Below are 12,343 nucleotides of genomic sequence, written 5' to 3' on the forward strand. Positions count from 1 at the left end.
AAAGTACAATAGCCTGGAAATCACCTTAAACAGTATTTAAACTCTCCTGTAAAAGAAACTAGGTTACTACAATGTGTGAATATTTTTTCCTATGTTCTTTAGTCTACAAAGACATTTAAGCAAAATTCTTAAACTATTTTTACCAGTTGTTGGACATGTGGCTAGCAGAATTGCTCATTCACCCAATTCTGAAATATTCACTATATGTGCAAAGCATTTTGAAGGGATACAGTAGAGAGTAATCTTGAATTAATGCACTGCAAGGTTTCCTGTGACTGTTTCATGTCTTCTGACAATTTGGAGTATGTTTGTTTTGTTAGGAAGTTAATAAGAAAACAAAACTGGACAAAACCTTTCAGGTATGTTTGGCCTAAGCTCTACAAAACAGAAATATGTGATGCCGTGTAATAAGGAGAGAGACAGCACTTTGGTGTTTGGGAGAACATCAGAAATGCTGTATGTGCTACTGGTACCTGCCACTGGTACCATTGTGGGCACTTGTCAAAGGCAGGGTTGGACTTCCAGTGGTGATGTACTTACGATTGCAGGTCACATGGAGCTCCGAAGCTATTTCATGTGACCTGGTGTCCCCAAAAGAATGAGATTAAATGATATTTGATAAGTTCATAGGCAGGAGGAGAGACTAGATCATCAAAGGTGTCCTCAGCTTTGTAGCAGGATGGGGAAGATCTTCACTCACAGCCCTGTCCCAGACAGTCCACCAGCACTGACCTCAGAAGTTGCTCTTTTCTTCCGTTTCAGGGACTCAGATTTTATCGGGCCCTTCCTACTACCAGAGCATCCCTGCAGCTGGTCAAATGCAGATTTGGAGTTTGAACTGCTAGCAAATTCTGTTCAGTTTCAAAGCTGCCAGTTGGCTGCTGCCAACTTAAATATTAGCAATTCATTAGTAAGGTCAAAAACAACTTGCAAACAAGCCACTTTTGTGCCTGAATTGCAATCTTTGCCTACTAATTAGTTGTAACAAACAACACAAATATACATGAGGTGTCTGATTTTAAGTATGAGAACTCCAACCCACTGGACAGTAAAAGGGGAGGATAGTGGTGTATGCACAGAAAGTAGCTGTGAGACAAAGCCACAAGTATCTGAGCCACAGCATTGCTGGAAAAATCTTTGAGAAAGGATCGTCTCTGGAGCACAGCATGACCTGGATTATACATCCTCAGCAGATCTCTCAGCTCAAAGGTAATTAACAAACCACCAGTTCCCACTGGCCTTGCCTTCCACATCTGCAGCAGGTTCACATACTGAACAGTGCAAATGGCAGGAGGGGTGCCCATGGACTGGTTTTCCAAATTTTGCATGTTTGTCTCCATTTTAGTTGTGACTACAGACTTCTCCCCCCTACCCTCCCACCTTTTGAATGCAACGCTGGAGCTTTCAGTTCAAACAGTCCAACACAGTTATATGAAAAAAAAGCCAACTTTCTCTCAGCTTCAAACCACTCTCTGTTTAAGGGACATTTCTCAAATTGTGGGTCACGGCCTGATTCCTGGGTGGCCAAGGAAGGTGGATGTATTTCAGTGACATGCGATTTTACCGCAGTTATGTGTACAGGCTGAGTCACAGAGATTCAGTACAGAAGCTTTTTTAGAAGAGGGTTTAAAAATATACTTTTATGGTTTCTCTAATAAAAGGTTTCTAAAAGAAGGTGTATTACCTTTAGAAGCCAGAGGCAATCAAGTTGTGTTTTTTATAAAACAAAAATCTAACATAGAATATAGCATCAGTTAAAGGTTCCTTCTCTTTCATGGCTAAAACTGCTCTGAAATATTGACCAGCTCTTTGACTGATTGTGTGCTGGTTTGTTTCAAATGAAGCATGTTGCTCAAATATTAATTCTGGATAAAAGGTAGTTTTTCAGTTAGTTTGTGATTATATTGAAGATAAAATGATTTAGAGGGCTCTGTGTGTTCACTCAAAAGATTGGAATATGTTGTGAGTGGATTGCAAAAGTTTTATATATAAACTAGAGAGAGAGGGTTTAGGGGGCTTTTTTCCTGTTATTTTCAGGTTACCTCTAAGAAATTCTGTTATAAAAGTCACAAATAGTCTATTATCTAATCCGTTTCAACAGGATAATATAACCCTATATAACAAGTCTTCCTTGGTAAGAAAAGATTATTGTTTTTACTTAAAAAGAGTATGTTGATAACCCAGGAAAAAAAATGAGATGAAAGTGTAATAAATACATTCCAAACATATTTGTTTCCAAAGTATGAGTAGAAATATTGTGAACACTTCATGAAAAATTAGTACATTTTAAAAGGCAGAAAAAGATAATATACTGATTTTCTTAAAGATGTGAAGCTTTAATTTTTCTTGTTGTTTTACTTACACTTGTCTCTGGAAGTATCATCTTCCTTGCTGTGGCTGAAATATTTGTTTATAATGGTTTTATCAAATGTAGAAGGTTGTTTTGGTTAGATCTGTACAAAACCTTTTTTTTCCTCCAGATTGTTTTTTTTTAAGTTATAAATGGGTTCTGTAGAGTTGTTAACATATTATTAAAAGGAGAGATTTAAGATGTCTCAGTTTCCAGGGGTTTTGTACTGTGGCTTTTATCTTACCATGGAATATTCTAGGTGAGACAAAACATGACTTTCAAATTCAAACATTTTTTCTCCAGAATGCCCCCAAACTCCCAAGTAACAACCCACAAGCCTAGGTTTTTTTCCTTTTTTTTTTTTTTAATTCTACATTTTCTTCACAATTCTTTTTTTAATCTCTTTGCCTGTGGATTTCAATCAGAGCCATATAACTGGGTCATTCATGATGCACCCTTCTTCTTGGCATTAGTATTCAGTTTAACAGCAACACACAGGCATTTCTTGCTCTTTGTTGCTAATCAAAGCCACTCAGGTTGGTGCAATAAGCTTCTTAGCAGTTCAGGGGTTTGATGATAACCTTTTATAGTCAGTGTGATCATAGTCATGGTGATAGGAAGAGCTGAGTAACCAGCTAAACGAGGTAGCTCTTTAGAGGTTGGTTACTACAGTGTATTACCTCTTTTTGTGTTATAGAGCTCCTTTTGTTTGGGACCTGCTGTTTTCTTTGACCAAGAATGACAGCAGATCCCAAGCATTGGGACTAAGCACCAATGTGGGCTTTCTTAAACATGTAGTCTGGTAATGTGTGCATCATAGTCACTTACTCTGTATCCTAAATGTAACATTTAGATTTGAGATTTATGAGGAAAATCAATTGGACTTCTCAACACGCCTATTAAAAATACCTAACTCTAGATCCTTCCAAGGAGGAAGACTTTATGTGAAGGAATTGTGCACCTCCATTAAACTTTTAACAACTAAACATGTTTGGATACCTTTCTTCTGAGAATATTCAAAACTTTTACGTAGAAGGCAAGAGGGAGGGAAAATCTGTACAGCAGGGCAGTTATGATATGAAGGGTCACTCTCATAAACTCATTGCAGTGCTTATTTATTTTTTAACTGTTTTTTTTTTCCAGATCCTCCCATTATTCTATGGGCAGTCGAGCTTTTTCCCATGACAGTATTTTTATACCTGATGGGAGAACAGAGGGTGAACAGGCCATCCAAGCAATGTCACAGGAGAACGTTTTAGGAAAAGTCAAAACTCTTCAGGTAAGAAATTGTAAGTGGGAAAAATACTTAAAATGTAGGGGAAAAGAGTCTCCAGAATGTGTTATATGTGCATAAAGATGGTTTGCTTTTCCAATAGCCTTCAGGAAATTTCTCAGCCATATTAAGTTGTCTGGCCAAAAGCCATGTAATTCAGATAATCTGCAGAAGTTCTAGGTTTTGGTCTTGAAAGTTACAGCAGTGATGCTGCAAACATTTCTGCAGAAATATCCGTGTCTTGTGGAACTCATTTGAATTGAACTCGTGGTTTTAGTGTGTCCTGATCTGTATGCCTGAGTCCTACAGATGTGGTATTGAGAGAAAAAATGAGAGTGGTGTTGGTGGTAGGGAATGGTATGTAGAGTGAGAACTTCTTTGTAAAGCTCATTTCACTATACATTTATATATTTTACATTTTTTTCTCCTTTTTCTCGCTGTCCTTTCAATGACTCTCATGAAAAGTGGATTTGTTTATCTCTCCAAAGCATAAACAACATATTTGGGTTTTGCTTCTAAACAGCTTTACATGACCTGCTTTTCCTTCTTTTCCAGAACTCTCTCCCATTAGCACTCTAACTAATTTTTTGCTTTACTTGTACATCTGTAAGATTCCCATCTCTGTGCCTTTCTAGATCTTGAAAGAGCTGTTCTTCAGAAGCACATTGCACTTTATTGCTCAGGATGCTGACATGTCCTGTCAAAATGATTATAAATTTTTAATTCTGTGCAAGTGCTGTTACTCTGAGGCTTACTACTAAAATACCATTGATTTCTTTTACCTCCAAAGTCTACCCATGGTCCATCTTTTCTGGTGAGTGAGAGATCATGCTCAGTAGAGAGCTCTGACCTTCAGGATTAAATTGTTCCTGCTTCCTGCTGGTGCTGTAGGCAGGCAGAGCAGCTGAACAGCACTGGCTGTGCTGACTGCAGATGAACTCTGAAGTAGAAACCACGCTAGGGCAGCTCCAATTCTTCTGTGCTGGTTTTTCAGCTTAAATTTCCCTGGGCGAGGTAGATTCCATGCATGCTACTTTCCAGTCTGAAATCATTGTGTTTAAAATGACTGCTGACTCTGGGCAAAGACAGGAGGTAGTTGGGCCTGTTTTGCAGTGTCCTTTCAATGCAAAACCAAAAAAAAAAACTCAGCTTCTTCAAGGAGGTGTGCCCTCCCTATCTGTTGGATTTGTTGTCTTGGATTCCGTATGTTAGCTTTTCTATGAATAACTTTTCATTTTTCTTATTTCAAAACTCAGCTTAAAATTCCCAGTGAAAATTATTGCCTTCACTAAACTGAGAGACCCAATAAAAAGTATAGTTATTGCAGTTGCTAAGAACCATCTTCACTAAGCACATGGTAAATCAAGAAAATTGAAGCAAAATACTTCCCTTTGAAAGTCACAAAATAAATAGCCTTTGCATAAGCCTTTTTTTGTTGTGGTTATTTGTATGTATTTTAAGGGGAAGTATTGTTTCAGCTGCTTGAAGTCAAATATGTTCTTGCCTTTTTGTTTAAAACTGAAGGATGGTAGTTCATTTTTGTCATTTTAGTATAGCTGGAACCCAGCCTGTAACATACCCAATTCATTTTCCACTCTACTGATGATGGTGAGAGCAACTAATTCATTCAGAAAGGAAATGAATAATAAATTGTAAATGATGCTTTTAGCTATTTACGTGTTTGCACTGAAGTTATATATTCATCTAAATCTCCATGGATTTTTTTCATAAACCCATGGAAAGGCTCCCTATAACAAGACTAGGGGCTACCTCTTGTATCTGTAAAAACTGATGCCCAGCATGTAACTGTCCCAATTTCCCTAGCCATGATTTCTGCAACTGATCCCTGAGTTTTAGGACAAAATAATGCTAAAACCCCATTGCACAATTTCAGGTTGACCTTACAGTTGAGTCCCAGGTCTGATGAGTTATTTTGACTATCGCTCCTATCTGAAGGTTTTATGCATTCCATACGCCATCCTTTTTTCCTGCTGTAGTATTCTATGAGACAGCATTTGCTGTGTGATTTCTGGTCACAGAAAACACTGATACTCAGTCTCCTGTTATCGGACTTTGTATCTACTTTGAAGACCCTTTCTGTAAGCTCACTCCAACTGGGAACATCTGTATTTCTTAAACTGGTGGAATAAGAGGAGACAGTCATATCTTCTGGAGAGCACTCTACTCCTTAAAGCCAGTTCTGAGGCCTGTTCCCAGTCCCAAGTCATTACTTTGCCACCAGCATTACTGTGGTTTTGCCCAGGCTTGTATGTCACAGTGGAAGCACTGCCCTTCCAGTTTCCATTCACCAGCAAGATGCTCTTCAGTAAAGAGTTGTTGCCAGGATTAAGTGCCTCCTGCTGACTCCGGATTTGCTGCATTCAAACAGAGATCAAAAGCTCGGCAAATTTTAACCCTTTTCAGGATTTTTTTTGTATGGTACAGTAAACACTCCTGGAAAACTCAAATCTGTTTTTTTTAAAAGTCACCATGCTTACAAACCTAGCAGATAGCATGATGAAAAGGGTTTTGAAGTCAGAATAATGATGCAAGCCATTTAATATTGATGGTGCTGGATATCATTCTGAGAACTGCCAAAGTGTTCCTCCCTTCTCGCCTCGCCTTTCTGCTGATTTTGGAGTGTTGATGAACCCACAAAAAATGTTGTGTAATGGTGCAAACTCTGTAGTAGTCTGGGCATCTGGCCAGCATGTGCACTGTTTCAGCTTCTTATTACGGGAATTCTCTCTTTATGATTGTGTGCAAGGTAAACCAGTTCTTTCTAGAATTGCCCTCATTTGTTTTTATCGATTTTAAGATTGGTAGCATTCATCTTATCATGCTTTCTGTAAATGGATTTGGTTATGTTCAAAGGTTTTAGTGTGTGCTAGAAGTCAGGCTGAGAAAAGCCCGACCTCTTGTTAACCTCCAATAGCCTTTGTGTATCCTGAAGTTATTTCATGTTGGCTCAAGCCATCTACTGTCATAAAAGAAGTCTTTTCCATGTCCTTTGGATCTGTTGAGATTTATCATTACCTAGTTTGTAATATCCAGTGTAGAAAGCCAGCCCGAACCTGCCCCCACAAAGAGGTGGTATCTAGGCATTGGTACTCTTAATGCTGAACTCCTAGTTTCTGGGGATCTGTTGCTCTGCTTCTCATACAGGACTGTGAATGAGACACCAGGAATGTTTAAAATGTAAATCTGTCAGTGTGTCAGAAAAAAAAATAAACTCTGGGAACTTGGTTTTACATCCTTGCCTTTCATAGGTTAGTGTTTTTTTTTCTTCCATCGAAGTGCCTTAGAACTACTTCCTCATATTTTTTAGCTATGACTCTTCTTCCTACCACTGACATTTGCCAGAAATGGTCAACAAATGATCCGAAGACAGTTTTTGTTTCAGACTGCAAAAACTGCAGCAAGTAAAATGAAGCCTTGTTTAGAACATTAGTATCCTGAAGTGTCTAAGCCATTCTCTCCCTTTTGCTGTGACAATACTGTGGTGTGGTACTGCTGCTGCCTCTGGAGGCAGGAGAACAGCTTGTTCTTTGGCTCTTGCCTTCACTCCAAGTATTTTGGGTCATCTGGCATCTGTGAGGCTGCAGCAGTCAGCTGCAAGAAATATTAAAGGTTGAATACGACGTATAGCTTATGGCATTTAGAAACTACAGGGTTACCTCCTTTCTGTTTCATGTGGCCATGTGGTTTAAAACAAACAAACCTTCTGCTCTGTAAATTTATAAAACACTCATTTATTACACAAATATTGATCATGATAAAACCACTTCTTGGTCAAATACTAAAGGACCACTTTTAAAATTCACATTTCCCTGGCTTTCTGATGATGAATGTCACTGATCATTTTCTTCCTATGAGACCTAATAACTGTTCACTTTTGGATTCCATTTCTTTTAGTCATTAGCATATCTTAGCTAATGATCAAGCCAGTGCTTCCCCTGCTGTGCTGGGGACATCTGTACCAGCAATTCCCATCGTTGCTTCTGTTTGATATTGCACAGATCTCAACAAGTCTTCAAAGTCATTTGCGGAACCTCAAAGCTCTTATCTTTTAACTTGATGCTCTGCATTTTTCAGAATTGGGAGTGAATTTTCACTGCATGATTCCCTAACTTTGTATTTCTTACAATTAATGTCTTTGTTGCTAATATTTTCTAGTGCCACTACAGCCGAATTGTTTTCCTCATATTTGAAAATTGGTTTTACTTTATAAACTGAATTTATTTATTTATTTTCTTAATCATTCTAGCATTTCTTGGGCAGATTCTCTTTTACCTATGATCATAGTAAGCCCTGAAAATGAGCTACTGTTTCCTTCCTTGCATCTGCCTTGCTTGAGGAGAGACTCTGGTGACAAATGCCACTGATGCAGTATCTTCAGGCTTCTGAAGAAAGTCTTGCTCTTTACACAGGTCTCTCTAAGTGATCTATTGCCACTGTATACTAAAATCTTAATTTGTGTCTGGACTCGCTGCAAATACACATCTCTAGAAATCCATTTACAGCATGTTTCTTCACCATTCTTCTATTTTAGACTCTCCCCAAAACTTTCTTCAAGTGTAATGCGTGAAATAATTATGTCCATCCAATCCTTGTTCGTCCACCCCCTGGCCTTTGCCCTGTTCCACCTGCCGACCTGCTCCTCGGGAATTGAGTCTGGGGGAGTTTTGGGATTCCCTCTTCCTCATCTTCATCTTCTTTGGAGCACTTACAGTTCTTGGAGGCTTTCCAAAGTCCTGGGTTTGAAGGTTGCTTTGCCTGGGTGATATCTTGTTGTCCAGGCCAGGGTGCAGATGTTCTTAAACAGAATTAAGGCCTACCTTGAAAAAGAGACTAAATACGCTACTGGAATTTAGGGAGAATTGATAGGGAATGGGGTAATAGGGTTGGGTATATGTAACTGCTGTTCTAAAGAATGAGAGATATACAGTTACATTTAAAACCTACATTCACTACATAACTACTTCTAAAATCTGCAATTTCTCTAACTGACTCTATCAGGGGACAGATATTATATGCTACTTATTTTATTCATCTTACACTTGATGTAATTCAAGAGTACTTTCTCGTAACCCTTGAGAGAAGATTACTTCAAAAAGAAAAATAAATGGTGGCAAAGCTCTTTTATTCATTCATCTACTGCATGTTCCCTGCCTGAAGTTCTTTGTGCAACAGCGGTGAGTGGCCTGAGCAGACAGGAGTTTGTATATTGTTCCTTCAAGATCAAGCATCTAAAAGAGCTGAGCTTACCCTCCTTTGAGACTTTGCCTCTTCTAAGGCCAGGTTGTGCCAAACCCTTAACATTTAAACCTTATAATTAAACATTACAGTAAGGATATCTTTCAGAACTGCAGATGTATGAGATGCAGGGTTTGGGGGCTGGAGAAAGTTGCCTTTTGGGGTAGTTTTAGTTTCCCGGTGTACATGTGGCTTGTAATCATATTTCTTCGCAACAATAAGGCATCATAATTAGCTTTTATAATCAAAGTCTTAACCTAGAACATAAATTAAAAAAAGAGATGGAGTGTTCGAAGTTCACGGTAAGTTTGCAAAACTTGGCAACACTGTCAAGAACTCAAGTTGATCATCCAAAATCAGAAATCATGTAGCAAATTCTTGACCTTGGTCACTTTGTGGTGCATGCTGAACTTGTCTTATTTTACTCATAATATAAATACCTGCTTATCACTGTTGTTGGGGTTTTTTTCCTTTTTTTGTTTTTCAGCAACAGTTGGCCAAGAATATAAAATTTGGGCAGCCTCCACAAATGACAGTTTCTGCAAGGACAATGGGGGAAGCAAACACTAGTATAGAAGAGGATGTGTTGCTCAGCAGCCCCATGGAGATTGAGACTCAGCAGGTCACAGTGATCTCAGGCAGTGGTAATAAAGTAAGCACTTCAAATTGATGTGTCCATGGCATTATAGCAGTATTAAAGCAGTAAAATTCACTGGGCAATAGCAGATGTCTCCAGTGAGGTGCAGCAGAACTCACTGGGCTGTTTCATGTGAGAGGGTTCTCTCAGCTCATCCTTCTTGGACTGGTGGGAAGCATGCTCTTGGCATCCTGATCCAGGTCACACAGATTTACTGGTTTGAGTGTTTGCTCTGAACTTCTAGCAATGTAGACATCATTTGCAGTGTAGATAGAAGACAGGAGAATTTTCTGAGACAGAAAATATCCTGAGATACGGCCTTCTGAGCAAGGAAAGTTGCTCACAGCATCAAATGGCAAAAAGGAAAATCATTGCAAAATGAGAGGGGTCTGGAGCCTAAATCTGTAAAATCCTAGGTCTTAGGGTAAGTATCTATATTTCTCATGGACAGGAACCAGAGGCAAAGAGGGATAAGCATTTTGTATGCTCCCTAAATCCAAATGTCCAGTATAATTCAAATAATTCTTCAAATTATTCATGAAGATTTTGATATCAGGAACTGTGGGCATTCAGGCATCCAGAAGAGTCTTGTTCAGACAGCTAAGAAACACAGTGAGTGAGGAAAGGTTTCTGGAAATCCTCTAAGGCAAGGCTGGTCCTGTGTGTCACTGTAATGCCAGCAAGGAGCACAGGGAACAGAAGGACATCCTTCTGTGCCTGGAGGAGGCTGACTTTGTGCCTGGGAACCTTTGGAAAAGGCATGCAGCAACCCATCATGTACATGCAGCCCTCAAAATCCCGATGGGACAGCAGGGCATGAGCCTCCACTCATGTTCACTAACACTAGTGCTGGCCATGTGAAAGGCAAAGGCAGGAAGTGTCCACTGCAGCTCATGCCTATATTCAGCCAAACACACAGAAGGCAGATTTATGGCCAAGGTGGCCAAAATTCTTCATCAGTCTTTAAGGGGCAGTATAGCTCCTCTGTGACCACTTCCTTCGTGGTTGTGGTCAGATCTGTCAGGGAGCCAGGCATTTAGGTAGGACTTGCACACTCACACCTCTCCCTCGGCAGTCTGGAAGGATAAAAATGAAGCCAAGGTAAGGTATATTTTTTCTGCTTCACAAATACTCCCTTCTGAAGCAATCAGTTAAGGTGAATCAAGAGCATCCTGTGTGCCTCAGCTCAAAATACGCAGGTGGGCCCATGGACAGGTTTTGGCTATTTACCCCATGTACCCTGGTACTAGGTGCAAGTCTGTGTTTGAGACCAGCATAGATTCTCTTCAGACAGCCTTCTGATGGGTCCTGTAGGAGACACTAATGTCACCTTGTGACCTCCAGCTTGAAGGAGACAATAGCTCAAGCACTAAAAAAACACTACAGTATTTTTGTGTAATAAAGAGGGAGAAATTCAATCCTTACCATCTCCTCTTTTAAATATTACATTTTAAAAACAAAATGACCACTCGTTTGCATAATTCTTTTTCCAAATACTGAAGGAGCAAACATCCCTACTCAGAGACAATTGTAGACACAACCAAAACAACTCTATGTGCGTAGTGTCAGTCAGAGCACTCAGTACTTTCCTTTCATTTCTGCACACTACTCATTACCTGTGTTATCAGAGATAATCAGGGAAATTAGGGAAGCATGGCAGCTTCCCTAGTTTCTGCTCTTGTCTCTTCTGTTGGCCTTGTAACTCCTCGGTGTGTCTGTCTGCATAGGTCCTGAGGGATGGGGTGGCTTCTGTCAAGAATTGGTGGCCAGGACCACATAGTGTTGGTCTACTTCAAACAGGTTTCCTGTGATACTTTGTGATTTCTGATTTTCTTGTCTGACTTACTTGGATCAATAGCAAGAGGTCTGGGTTTAATTTAACCTGTATTTGTGAAGCTGATTTTTTAGGTTTCATACTAACAATCAGGTGTGCCTGGTGTATTGGGATCCCAACATTCATTAGGTTATGAAGTAATACTGTGATAGAATGATTAAAACCAATGTTTCTGGGTGTGATCAATGCTGCTTCAACCTCTGTGCCTTAAAAATTCCCTGCTGTGAATGGCTTGGAGAGGGACAGTAGCTTAAGAGTTTGAGTACTCCAGGCTTGCATCACTCTGTGGGGACAGTTAGCTCTGTAAGAAGAGTTGTCAAGCACATGGAGTTGAAACTCCTTGCAGCAGAGATAATGCATAATCAGGTTACTATATTTTTTCCTTATGCATAGGTCAGAAGAAAATAAAGTTGTAAGACCTGACCAAAATCCTACAGAACTGTACTCTTTGTTTTGGAACCTGTTTACCTTGTTAAGAAAGCCTGAGCGTTTTACCTTTTGTAGTGTTTTGTAGCAGTAACTGCCTCTGTGTAGACAGCAATGATTCAAGGAGTAGCGAAGAGAAACTCATAGCATGTAGGAACAAGAATTGTTTATCCATCAGTCCTGCAGTGATAGGAAACAGGGTAAAAATCCTATCCTAATATGCATGATTTCGCAACTCCTTTGAATCATATTTATTAGATCCTTTATATTTTAATACATGTCTGTGGTAATCTTGTTTTCTAGCCCACTGACACACCAGATTTCTTGAGAATGCTAAATTTGCCTGGAACAGGACATGAAGTGGAAGAAAAGGTAAAAAAAACTCTTACACTTGATTTGCACTGAGTTACATTCTGGTTTGAAATAGCAGAAACCTGACAGTTTCTGCTTTTGGACATATTCCATTGTTTCATTGATCATCCAAGATTTTGTAAATGTTGTGCAGTTTTGGAGCTAGTACATAAGCAATAACTAAGATTGAGAAATCTGTAAGAGCTGATTGCAGGA

The 12,343-nt window shown here is 39.4% G+C and overlaps 1 protein-coding gene across 7 annotated transcripts in view; it reads left to right on the forward strand.

Moving 5' to 3' along the window:
- The window catches only part of KIAA1211 (KIAA1211 ortholog), a 124,778-nt gene that overhangs the window by 97,436 nt on the left and 14,999 nt on the right, over positions 1–12,343 (forward strand). For all 7 annotated transcript variants that reach the window (XM_018069402.2, XM_018069426.2, XM_018069411.2 and 4 more), the window contains 3 exons: positions 3,494–3,629; positions 9,367–9,531; positions 12,080–12,148. In XM_018069402.2, coding sequence (XP_017924891.2) covers positions 3,494–3,629; positions 9,367–9,531; positions 12,080–12,148 — 370 coding nt within the window. The remainder of the gene's footprint in view (positions 1–3,493; positions 3,630–9,366; positions 9,532–12,079; positions 12,149–12,343) is intronic.

This window comes from Manacus vitellinus, unplaced genomic scaffold (genome assembly GCF_001715985.3).
Source record: "Manacus vitellinus isolate BGI_N305 unplaced genomic scaffold, ASM171598v3 scaffold_0_pilon, whole genome shotgun sequence".
Taxonomy (NCBI): Eukaryota; Metazoa; Chordata; class Aves; order Passeriformes; family Pipridae; genus Manacus; species Manacus vitellinus.